Source organism: Hemiscyllium ocellatum, chromosome 16, assembly GCF_020745735.1.
Source record: "Hemiscyllium ocellatum isolate sHemOce1 chromosome 16, sHemOce1.pat.X.cur, whole genome shotgun sequence".
Taxonomy (NCBI): domain Eukaryota; kingdom Metazoa; phylum Chordata; class Chondrichthyes; order Orectolobiformes; family Hemiscylliidae; genus Hemiscyllium; species Hemiscyllium ocellatum.
Genome location: NC_083416.1, coordinates 48168419 through 48181528, shown reverse-complemented (window position 1 = coordinate 48181528; position 13110 = coordinate 48168419). Strand labels below are relative to the sequence as shown.

The following is a 13110-nucleotide window of genomic DNA, read 5'->3' as shown; positions in this document are numbered from 1 at the left end:
GTATGATTCTGTCATTCAGAGAATAAGCTTCCCACAAGAGTAGCGTGTGGTCAACCAGACTTTTAGTTTGTTTATTACAGTAGAGGTCTCAACATATGAAATCTTGTCATGTTATCCTTACAGCTATTATGTGGAAATGTAGTTTTTTAAAATATTAATATTGTGTATGGAGATTTTATTATTTATAATGCCCCCATAAAATACTTTGAGGCATTTTATTATGTGGAAGATACAATAGAAATCCAAGATGTTTTTTAATTAATCTTATATCTATCCCCTCTTGTTCTATACCCATCAACCACTGGAGTCAATTTCTTCATAATTTAAACACCTCTGTCAAATCACCCTTTAATTTCTTCTGTTATAATAAAAGCAGTTCTCTTTTCTCACATACTTCTGCTTTTAAGAACATCATAATTCAATTCATCATCCCCTCGTGATTTGAGGACAGAATCAATGCAAAAAATCTGGTGTATTGGATTTGAAGTTTGTTTCTATACCCTCAGGGATATTGTATACTGGCTTGGCATGAAATAAAAGACACCAGGCTAGATTTTTGGTTTGATCACATTCAGTAGCCGGAAAATCTAACCTTCTTTTGCTTTTTGTATTGCAATGGAAAGAGCCTAGAAACCACGGGGGGATAATGATTCCGAAAACCTAAAGTCAAGAAATCCTAAAGTCACAAACTGCCATCTTATTAGAAGAACTCAAGAAGCAGATACTTCCAAACTTTCTTTGAAATTAAAATGCAGCAGTGTGGGGAATAAGAGACGGCGGTAAATCTTTTGAAAAGCAGTTTTCTAAACCCATTAAACATAAGATTTAATGGTAGCTATTTCCATGTTTTTATTTTTCTTACATCTCCTAATATTGAACTGGCACATGGTTGGTTCATCTGTCTGCTGATGCCATTGTTGTGATCATAGTTTCTATGGAAACCTCCACAGACCTTTCAATGCCCTTTGGCAACCCCTTGCTGACCCACTCGCCAGGAACAGGGCAGTAAGAAAAGCAAGGGTTTGAAAGTGAGAGGAATAGTGAGCAGGGCAGAAAGGAAAAGGCAGCAGGATTTGGAATCAAGGATGTGAAGAGTTGAGAGTAGGAAGTCAGTGAGCAGGAGGCAGCAACAACCATGTTCTCTTTGGGCTGAGTCTGATGTTTCATTAGTTGGGATGTTACTGATAGTGGCCTCACAGCCACTGGAACTACACATGTAGTGAGTGAACCCTCTGTGATTGCGGTTTTAGCAAACACCATCATTGTTTGGGAAAGGAAGTGAGATTTGTTCTGCCGAGTAACAGATGGAGATAATACACACAAAATAAAATGTGTGTTCAGCCTACACTGAGAAGACTGTCAAAATAGTTAAGGATGAAGTTGAAAGAAACCTACGTGTCTGAGTCAACTCAATTTTCAATGTCCACCTGCTGCAGACCAGTAACCGATAAGGCCCTTCGAAAGTTAAAGTAGATGATAAATTGGCAAAGAAACATATACTCATAACAAGCCAAAAATGTGTCAATTATCATTTGGTACACACAATAAAACACATATGCAGGGTCCATATCTAAATGTGGTACTGTACCGTTTTCATATTCAAATAAGGAGTTTATCACCAGCTTGACACCCTTATGTAAGATTGGGTTGACCCTGCGATAACAGCTAGCACAGACATGCCATGTTCAGGAAACATGCATCTCTTTTACAAATATACTTAACTGAATGGGGAGTTAGAAAAAGCAAAGGTGCTCCTCCTAGCACAATATCTAAACGGTTGCAACTATTGCTGGCCCCTTTGCCCCACAATGTAATTGACCTCTCATCAAATGAGATGCCATTATCCCAAGCTCTGTCAAACTCTTCCCAATCATTTACCTGTTTCCCAATGGGAGCCAGGACTGTCCCTTCCTCCCAAGTGGCCTCCCTCCTGTTGTCTCTCCTAAGAATGTAACCTGACGACAGCTACTTAATATCCAACTCATTTTATCTTAGGAGTTGCTTGGAGGTCACCAATGGGAGTTTACAGATCACTGTGCAGATGCCAATGAGGCCTGAGAGATCATATTGCATGGGCCTTGGACTTTATATCCAGTTGGCCATTTGAGTTGACTCCACTTGCCTATTTTTGAGCCTAGCAATATTTCTGACCTCTGATGTAGATGCATTGGAAATGGAAAATGATCATGTTGTATAAAATACTCTTTGCCTTCTTGAATTCCAGTGCAAACTTGATTACCAAGCTTGTTCTTCACGTAAGAAGATCACCTTGCGATGCAAAGGACCTTGTCCTTGTCTTCCTGGCCAAGAAAGTGTGAAGCTGAAAAGTGAAAAGACAGGTAAGTCACGGAAAACACCAAGATAATCCAATATATTTAAGTGTTCATTTATAATTTACTTTTCTATTCAATAACACTTCTGAGACAATAATTTGATTCAAATTGATTTCTAAAACATATGAAGGCTTATTTTAAGATTGGACGCTTGAGGGTGAATTTAAAATAGAAAATTTTTTTTTAAAGTTATGAAATTAAAGTCGGTGATGTTACCTCTAGGGATATGAATCAGATTTCCATTAGAACTGTGTAGGTCTAGTGCAAACACATTAAGCATAGCAAGCAGAAAACAAGCAACAAGTAAACAAACTCTTAACTTGGAGTATCAGTTCGAAACTTGCACAGAAATATGGATGGCTTCCACTTTCAGGCATGGAGGTCCCTGATGTTGGTCCTGTTGAGGCAGGAAGCACACAGACCTCCTCATTTCCATTATCGTAGCATGAGCTATGCTCACCACCTAAAGTAGGAGAAGGCTTCATTCATTACCATGGAAAATGCTGTTGACTGCCTATAAGTGACTGCAAGTGGAACTTGATAAAAGAAGCACCAGGGAAGAGAAAAGTCTCCAGAGTTTTCAGATGTTGCGCAAATCAGTGATAGAGGTCTACAGGAGGAGAGAGGTCATAGTTGACCTCTTGAAGGAGACACTGTCGAGGAATATCCTCAGCCAAAGGTAAGAACCAGCAGCTGAGTTCTTGAAAATTGGCTCCAAGACCTGCCATATACTCACAATGTTCAGTGCCCATGTACCCATCACCCATGTGTTCCACAGTGATCGTGCTGGGACTGTAATTATTAACAATGTGCAGATTAATGATTTGGATGAGAGAAGTGAACGTTTTACGGCCAAGTTTGTGTCATGACACAAAAATAGGTGGACAGGCATGTTGTGAGAGTGATACAGAGAGACATATAGACAGGTTGAGTAGGTCTGTGAAACCTTGGCAGATGGAACATCATGTGAGAAAATGTGAAGTAATGCACTTTGACAAGGAGAATATCGCAACTGAATATTATTTAAATGGAGAAAGTCTGCTGAAAGCTGTGGAAGGGAGTGATTTAAGAGTATTTGTGTATAAATCACAGAAAGATAGCACAGAAGTTAATAATAAGGAGGCAAATGAAATGTTGACTTTCATTTCAAAGGGAATGAAATATAAAAATATGGAGAAACGAAAACAAAAATTGCTGGAAATACTCATTTCTGAAGAAGGGTTACTGGACCCGAAGCGTTAACTCTACTTTCTCTCCACAGAAACTGCCAGACCTACTGAGCAAAGCTCTTCGCAGTATTCCAGCTGTGGTCTGACCCGTGCCTTGTGTAGTTTTAGTAAAGCCTCGCTACTTTTATACAAAACAAAAACACCAAAGAACTGTGGATGCTGGAAGTCACAACCAAGAATGGAAATTGCTGGAAAAACTCAGCAAGTCTGGCAGCATCTATGGAGAGAAAGCAGAGTTAACATTTCAGGTCCAGTAAGCCTTCTTCAGAAATGAGTTTTTCCAGCACTTTCTATACGTGGTTGTGACCAATCCTATTATAAAGATTTCTTGGATCGCTGAAGCACCAAGGTTGCTGAAGGGCCTGACTCTGACTAGCTACCTGTATTAACTGAGACTTGCTGACAGCCATGACAATGTTCCTGGCTTGGTATCTGTGCTAAATGGCAAGGCATTACTGAAATATTTCAAACCTCATGTATCAGGCTGAGGGGACAAAGTGCAAAAAAACTGCAATGCAAGGCAACATAAGGGAAGGATGCTGTGAAGATCCAGGTAGGTTAGAGTGAGTGAGCACCATGAGAACAAGCAAACAGGAGGGAGATGCAGCTTGGTCCACTCCATGAGCTGGGTGTGTGTCCCAGAGCACACAGTGTCCTTGCTGCAGCGTTGCCATTACTGCCTGAGGTGTATGTATAAGTGTAAATAGATTGGGGACGTACCATGAAGTTCTTAGGAGCTGTCAGGTGCCAATCTGAAGTCACCAGGTGCTTGCTCAGACTTCCATGTTGAAACTTCTCAAGGTCAAGATCAACTGCATTTTTGGTCGGTTAGAAATCTGAATATTAATATGGCAACTTTCAGCATTAATAAGAGATTTAATAACTAAATTCATTCCTAATTGACAACTCACTGCTGCTAAATGTGAAACTTTCCCCACCTCTTAGAAAAGGCACATCAGTAACAAGATGTTCCTGGTGTCTTGGCAGACTCCTTACCCAAATCTGCCACAAATCTCTCCATAACCCATGTCCCTTAGACCCCAATTAGACTCTGAAAGGACATTCGCTACATGTTGGATTGGACATGTTAACTGATCGTGTTGAACCATTTTCGATTCCTTTACCTGTCCCCATAGACATGTGATTTCTACAGTGTTACATGCACAATACTTCTACAAACCTGACCGGAATAGAACTAAGTCAAAAGCACCTCTCCTTCAAACAAAGTGACTCCCTGTTTAAATAGCGCTGGTGTTAGACTGTGCCTGTGGAGATCATACTGTTCAGTTGTGATTAGTTAATACTGGACCTTTGAAAGACATATAGCATCCAGATTTCTGGAACTTGTGTCAAGTCAGCCTGCAACACAGTTTGACATAATGATCTGCAGTGTGCAAGCTTCCAGTGGATGTTCAACACACCAGTGCAGTACAGTTACAGTATAGACTGCCAAATTGATTGAATACTGGACACACTGAACACACGATACTATCTCTACTTTCTTTACTAGTTTTTGTACCGATGGCACTATGAAGTCAAATTTTGAGAGGTTAAAAGGTCAATTTAATCTTTTCTTGTGGAGTTTAGGGTTCTTTGGGCTATTGATTTTACACAGCCTCATTTTTTGGCTTTGTCTTCATTATTTTCTCTATGCTTGAAGTAGTAATTCTGTTTTTTTTTTCAAATTATATGGGTGATTTAACATCACCTACTACTTGTGGCTAAACATTCTCCATTCTTACCCCTGGGCCAGATGGGATTTATCCTAGGATTCTCTGAGATGCTAGGGAGGTGGTTTTGGAGCCTTTGGCTTTGATCTTTGAGTCGTCATTGTCTACAGGTTTAGTACCAGAGGACTGGAAGATTGCAAATGTTGTTCAAGAAGGACAGTAGAGATGACCCAGGTAATTATAGACCAGTGAGCTTACATCTGTTGTAGGAAAAGTTTTGGAAAGGATTATGAGAGATAGGATTTATAATCACCTAGCAAGCAACAATTTGATTCCAGATAGTCAACATGGTTTCAACAAGGGCAGGTCATGTCTCACAAACCTCACTGAGTTTTTTGAGAAGGTGACCAAGCATGTGAATGAGGGTAAAGCAGTTGATGTGGTGTACATGGACTTCAGTAAGGCTTTTGATAAGGTTCCACATGGTAGGCTGTTGGAGAAAATGCAGAGGCATGGGATTGAGGGTGATTTAGCACTTTGGATTAGAAAGTGGCTTTCTGTAAGAAGGGAGCGAGTGGTGGTTGATGGATAATATTCAGTCTGGAGTCCTGTTACTAGTGGTGTGCCACAAGGATGTGTTTTGGGACCACTGCTGTTCATCATTTTTATAAATGACTTAGACGCAGGCATAGGTGGATGGGTTAGTAAGTTTGCAGATTATGCTAAAGTCATTGGATTAGTGGACAGTGTGGAAGAATGCTGCAGGTTGCAGGGGGACTTGGATAAACTGCAGAATTGGGCTGAGGTATGGCAAATGGAGTTCAATGCAGCTAAATGTGAGGTGATTCACTTTGGGAAGAATAACAGGAAGGCAGAATACTGGGTCGATGGAAAGGTTCTTGGTAGTGTAGATGTGCAGAGGGAACTTGGAGTCCATGTACATGGATCCCTGGAAGTTGCCACCCAGGTTGATAGTGCTGTTAAGAAGGCATAGAGTGTGTTAGGTTTCATTGGTAGAGGGATTGAGTTCCAGAGCCGTAATGTCATGCTACAACTATACAGAATGCTGGTGTGGCCACACTTGGAATAGTTCTGGGTCGCCCCATTACAGGAAGGATCTGAATGCATTGGAAAAGGTGCAGAGGAGATTTACCAGGATGTTGCCTGGTCTGGAGGGAAGGTCTTATGAGGAAAGGCTGAGAGTCTTGGGTCTGTTCTCATTGGAAAGAAGAAGGCTAAGAGAGGATTTGATAGAGACATACAAGATGATCAGAGGATTAGATAGGGTAGACAGAGAACGTCTTTTTCCTAGGATGATTACGTCAGCTTGTACGAGGGGGCATAACTACAAATCGAGGGGTAATAGTTTTAAGACAGCTGTCAGAGGCAGGTTCTTTTCTCAGAGAGTGGTAAGGGTGTGGAATGCCCTGCCTGCCAATGTAGTTAACTCAGGCACATTAGGGAGATCCTTGGATAAGCAAATGGATGAAGATGGGATAGTGGAGGGGGATGGGCTTAGGTCGGTGTAACATCGAGGGCTGAAGGGCCTGTTTCCGCGCTGTATTGTTCTATGTTCTATTTCTGTAACAATTTCCCTAAAAAGGTTTCTTCTGACCATCTGTGGAAAACGGGTTGCAAATTTCTACTAATTCATTTTTCAACTGCCCAAAACTTTATTGAGCATTCTTCCTACCTGCTTAAGAGACTAATTACATTGGAAATTTCTAGCTCTGTGTTATTGGGATAAAACCTTTCTAATATCCTAAAATGAGCTCTTTGTGAATCTAATTCATGTGAAGAATGCTGTGAAACTTGAAAGGGTTCAGAAAAGATTTACAAGGATTCTGCCAGGGTTGGAGGGTTTGAGCTATAGAGAGAAGTTGAATAGCTGGAGCTATTTTCCCTGGAGCACTGAAAACTGAGAGGTGAACTTTATTGAAGTTTATTAAATCAAGAGGAGCATAAATAGGGTGAATAGCCAAGGCCTTTTCCCCAGAGTAGAGGGCATCGGTTTAAGATGAGAGGGGTAAGATTTAAAAGAGACCTAAGGGACAAATTGCTCATGCAGAGGGTGGTACGTGTATGGAATGAGCGGCCAGGGAAATGGTGGAGGCTGGCATGATTACAAATTTAAAAGGCATCTGGATGGGTCTATGAATAGGATGGGTTTAGAGGGATATAGCAAATAGGATTAGATTAATTTAGGATATCTGGTTGCCATGGACGAGTTGGACCTTGATGATTCTAGATGAGTTTACAAAAAATGAAAGTTAGGAATGTAAGTGCATAAATTCATTGACCAATCAATTCTACTTGCAATTAATAAAGCTTATAACATCTTTTATGTAATAACAAAGCTATTTGCGTTTGGCAGTGTTTGAGATAAATTGCTTCTTCCTTCACTGTGTATCAAACGTCTGAGTAATGTCCTTCTGTCAAAAGCCATCAAGTTTAAGTTTTGTTGCTCGATAAACAAAAATAGAACAGGCTGAAAAACACAAAACTGGGATCAAAACTGAGAAAGTTAAGAATCTCTAAGCAAGATCTTCATGATGTTTCAAGCACTTTATAACCTAGAGTAATCCCAAAGACCTGAAATTGCCAAAAGCTGTGCAAACAGCCGTGTTAATCCTGTTCATTTGGATGATGTCCAGCAAAAGCAAGTGTAGATGTTGTCACTTGTTGTTACTCTTCTAAGAATTGTCCAGTAGGATTTTTTATTTTAATTTTAATAAACTGTTAAAACCTCATTCAAAAGAAGTTCAGCAGCTTTCGTTTCTGAGTAACTCACCCACAGAGTACTCACAGCCCTCACTCAAATGGGGAATCCAAGAAGGCAGCATCTTGGCCTTGGACCTCAAGTTTATGGAGAAGTCACAACAACAGAAGCTTTCTGAGGTAAGTTATTGGATAAGATCACAGGGTTTTGGAGGAGAAAAGCCTGGGCCTCAGAGGGAGCTAAAAGGTTTGGAATGAACAGAGTGAGTGCCTGCAATATTGTTGACTGTGCTAATGGGAACTAGTACTGTAGAGTGATCATGGATCTGGCAATTCTGATAATTAAGTTTTTTTTTAAAGTTTCATTTGTCGCAGTGACTCAGTAGTTAGCACTGCTGCCTGATAGTACCAGGGTCCTGGGTTTGATTCCAGCCACTGTCTGTGTGGCGTCTGCACATTCTCCCCATGTCCGTGTGGATTTCCACCCACAATCCAAAGATGTGCAGGTTAGGTGGATTGGCCATGGGAAATGCAGGATTACAGGCAGGATGGTAGGTCTGGGTGGGATGCTGTTTGAAGAGGCAGTGTGGACTCAGTGGGCTGGATGGCCTTCTTCCACACTGTAGGGATTCTATGATTCTGCCAAGCATTGATTTTCCTGAAGGCAGTCAGCTCTGACACTGGCGTCTCAAGTGAAAACCAAATTTGTAAGAGTAAGCTGGAGCAGGCAACAAGCATGTTTTCAGATGTTAACAACCCAATGCCTATTTCTTGTTTCTGAACCTTATAAGATTGGCCTTCCTTTGAAGATAAGGGTCAAGAGTGTGGTGATGGAAAAGCACAGCAGATGAGGCAGCATCTCAAGAACAGAGAATCGACATTTCAGGCATAAGCCCTTCATCAGGAATTCCTGATGAAGGGCTTTTGCCCAAAATATCAATTCTCCTGCTGCTCAGATGCTGCCTGATGTGCTGTGCTTTTCAAGCACCACAGTTTTGACTCTGATCTCCAGCATCTGCAGTCCATACTTTCTCCCTTTGATGATAAGGGTGTACATTGAAACTAACAGACTAGATTACTCTTGCAGATGAAAACCAAAATTCATATCAGTAAGAATGACATATTGTATTGAGCAATACAGTAACAATATGAAGCAAAATAAATGATCTAAAATTGCAATTTTTTTGGTGCTGAAGATTAAATAAATATTTCATGCCTTCTGAAAAGGTCAGGCAAGTAATAAGTATGTCTATTTTTGAGGCTGGTGCCTGTCTCATTTCTTCATGAGAGCAATGAAAAACATCACTTTTGGTCATCTTAGAATCTCCAAATACTTGCCTTACCATATAAATCTAATACCAAACCACTGTGGTGACAGTGGTCAAAGATATACAACATAAAATAAGCTCAGCAATAATGTATGGATTTATTTTCAAGCTATTTACACAGCATAGTTATGCCTTGTGGGGTGCAATAGGGTTAGCCAAAGGGAGTTGTATTTTTTCCTTTCTGACAGTGGCTTTGCTGACTTACATTTTACTTCCAACAATTGACTTGAGAGAGAAAAAGACTTTTTCTTTGACCTGCAAGTGTGGGGTGCCTAGTGGATGTTCTTCAGCTGTGACCTTCAGCACTTCACTAGACCTGGGTTGCACTTGTTTTTTTAACACCGTCACTTATCTATTCCCGAACAGGCAACTCACACATATTTCTCTCATCTGAAACTGCTTTCTTTTACCTCACGTTATGTTCATGATCTGGGATATTATTACCAGGAAAAAGTTTCCACTTGAGTTGCTAACTGGCCTTCATTACGTAGGGAACCAGAGGAGATCACAGTTTCATTTTTCAACTACATTTCTTCCTTCAATCTGCTGCTTGAATTTCCATGCAATATTCAAAAGTCTGTCTCAGGATTGAATATAATCCGCCAGGGATTTTTCCAGATATTCACTGAATTACATCCCGAGAGTTTACATTCCCAGCCATTTTTGCTTTGAAATCCTTTTTGGATTTAAATAACAATACCTGTTGGGACATCGTGATGAAGATTGAGTTGGTTGAAGGCCTGGAGAAGCAAGGGTAAGCTACTGCAGCTAGAAAATAACTCTGGCTTTCAGTTTGGGATTTGTGACATCTAGTATCTTAGAAGGAAAGAGAATAGGAAACCACATAGAAATGAGTCAAGTTGGGCTGTCAATGAGACATAAAAGTATATAATTAAAATATTTCATTGAGGCCTCACAGTGTGAGGGACCCCAGGTTTCATTCCAGCCTTGGGTGACTATCAGTGTAGAGTTTGCACATTCTCCCCGTGTCTGTGTGAGTTTCCCCTGGGTCCTCTGGTTTCCTCCCATGGTCCAAAGATGTGCAGTATTAGCCATGGTAAATGCAGGGTTATAAGGATAGGTGTGGGTCTCAGTAGGATGCTCTTCGGTAGGTCAGTGCAGACTTGATGGGCCAAATGGCCTCAATCTGCTATGTATGGGTTGTGTGATCCTAGTCCCAAATTACTTTTGGACATTTTGAACCTTTATGCAAAACAGATTTTTGTTTTCCTTATACAAGAACTGAAAAGCCAGAGAAGCAATTTAGTGACTATCTGGGAAAATGCTCATGTAGATTACAGCCAGGATCAAGAGAGACATGGAATATCGCACCTGGAAAGTGATGAAGAAATTTCAGAAAAGCACTTGAAGGGAAGAAAAATAATTCGCCTGTGTGAACCACTAAACTCAGCCTTTATTTAACTAGTCAAATTGACTGTTTTAAAACATAACTACTTTGGAATTGAGGAGGGTGTCCACAAGCGAATTGATCCTTTCTTTTAGATCAACCTTCTTGCAACCAAAGGAGAGAGAATTGAATGAAGCAGGTTAGCCAGTGCATCCCTTCCTTATCCAGGGTCATAATGGATTGGGGAGCCTCACCTGAATACTGGCCATAACAGTATAAAAATATAAATGCGTAATGTCGATCATTACATTATAACTGAGGTACTGAAAATTACTTACATATTCAGGTACAATATAGCTTAGTTAATAAGTTAAGAAGCATAGTAATATAAACTGACTACAAAGTAATCACAGAACTTAATTTCAAAACAAATGATACATGATGAAGTTTAGCAAAATGTGATTATTTCTTTCTAAAACATTGGAAGTTTAAATCAAGTACATGAGGAGAAGTAGGCTTTGCGTCCTTCAAGTTGATCCTGCCATTCAAGATCATGGCTGTTCTGTTTGGGTTCCAAATTCAACCATTTCATCTACCTGTGATGTTGACCTTCCATTCAATGGCACAACAAGGGTCTAACCTTAATTCAATGACTGCTCCACCTCCCCACCACCTTCTAATGCTGCGTTCTAAAGTTGTATAATCCTTTGAAAGAATAATTCTCTCCCTTGCTACTTGTTATATCGAAGGGAGTAAATCAATGCAACTATTGCAACTGTGACATCAGAAACAAAAATGTCACATCCAGTCTCCTGTTCCATAAAACCAACACGCCAAAGTTTACATACATATAGAAATTGTCACACAGCATATTTCACCCACACCATTTGTTTCACAATCAGCGATCCAGCATTATATTTTGTTTTCTTGATACTGATGTTTTCAAATGAACTTTAAAAATATCAAGACAGGCATGTAGTTTTTATCTAATGAATAATAACTCAGAAGGTTTCATATCTATAAAAAAAATGAGGCATGGGTTTAATTAATCCGGTCAAGTATGAGTCCATAGGATTACAGGGTTAGTTTATCTGACAGACATGGAACCCACAAAAATATCCACAATGTTATTACCTTGGAATGGCTACCACATATGATTGATAGATTTTTATCTCCATTCTTGTTATACTCCAATGACCAGCATGTATCTCCCAAGCAATACAGTTTTGGAATTTAGGTGGGAAAATGCACTAAATAAACACCCAGAATTTCAACCAGTAATTCATCTTAATGTGTAATGCATGATCACAATTCTATAGGTGAACAATCAGATATTCACCACATTGAACTGCACAGTACAAGACTCCAAATACATGTTTTATATATATTTGTGACCCTGAAGGGAATTGTGGAATAGACAATTAACCAAAAGTTGATTGACCTGATATATGTAAGCAGGAGTGAAAGGAGCTGGATTGTGTTTTCTTTGATTTTGATATTTTAAATTTTAAGAGATATACGCCAATTAATAATTGAATGCTGTATCTTTGAATTCTCATTGAAGCTTAATTTTCTGAAACTATGAAACATAAAATCTCTTGATCAGAGTGCAGAATGAAGTGACGTCAGGAATAGGTTTTGTATGAAATTTCTTCACACAATCTGATTACAAGGACTTTCACTCAATCTGCGACTAGCTGGTCTCTGAAGGAACAAGTGCAATCTGTTATTAAAAACTGTCAGGATTTTGATGAAGAATCATTGTTTCTATTTCCACAACAGATGAATTGGATGATAAATTCAGTAGCAGATTAGGATCCTTGGGCACGAAAACCATTGCCATGGAAGTAGCTCTGCACAGGCAGAGTGCCACTTGCTGGGTACAAGGTATTAACTCCTGTGACATCTGCTAGGAACATCCTCAGAATGTTTTGGAAGGCTATAAAAGAGTGCATCACACAGCTATCTCGACATCAGACAGCAATCTCGATATCACACAGCTATCTCGACATCACACAACAATCTCGACATCACAAAGCAATCTCGACATCACACAGCTACCTCGACATCACAGAGCTATCTCAACATCAGACAGCTATTTCTACATCACACAGTATCTCGACATCACACAGCTATCTCAACATCAGACAGCTATTGCGATATCACACAGTTATCTCAACATCAGACAGCTATTTCGACATTACACAGCTATCTCGACACCACACAGCTATCTCAACATCAGACAGCTATTTCGACATTACACAGCTATCTCGACACCACACAGCTATCTCAACATCAGACAGCTATCTCGATTTCAGTTGAATAAAGGGAACTATGGAGCTATGAGGGAGGAGCTGGCCAAAGTTCAATGGTGCAATACCTTAGCAGGGATGACAGTGGAGGAACAATGGCAGATATTTCTGTGTATAATGCAGAAGATGCAGGATCAGTTCATTCCAAAAAGGAAGAAAGATCCCAGGAGGA

General features: G+C 40.0%; 1 protein-coding gene across 1 annotated transcript in view; it reads left to right on the top strand.

Annotated features, from left to right (window-relative positions):
• The window catches only part of spock1 (SPARC (osteonectin), cwcv and kazal like domains proteoglycan 1), a 533327-nt gene that overhangs the window by 423455 nt on the left and 96762 nt on the right, over positions 1 to 13110 (top strand). The window contains exon 6 of the mRNA XM_060836813.1: positions 2225 to 2339. Within this exon, the coding sequence (XP_060692796.1) occupies positions 2225 to 2339 (115 nt within the window). The remainder of the gene's footprint in view (positions 1 to 2224; positions 2340 to 13110) is intronic.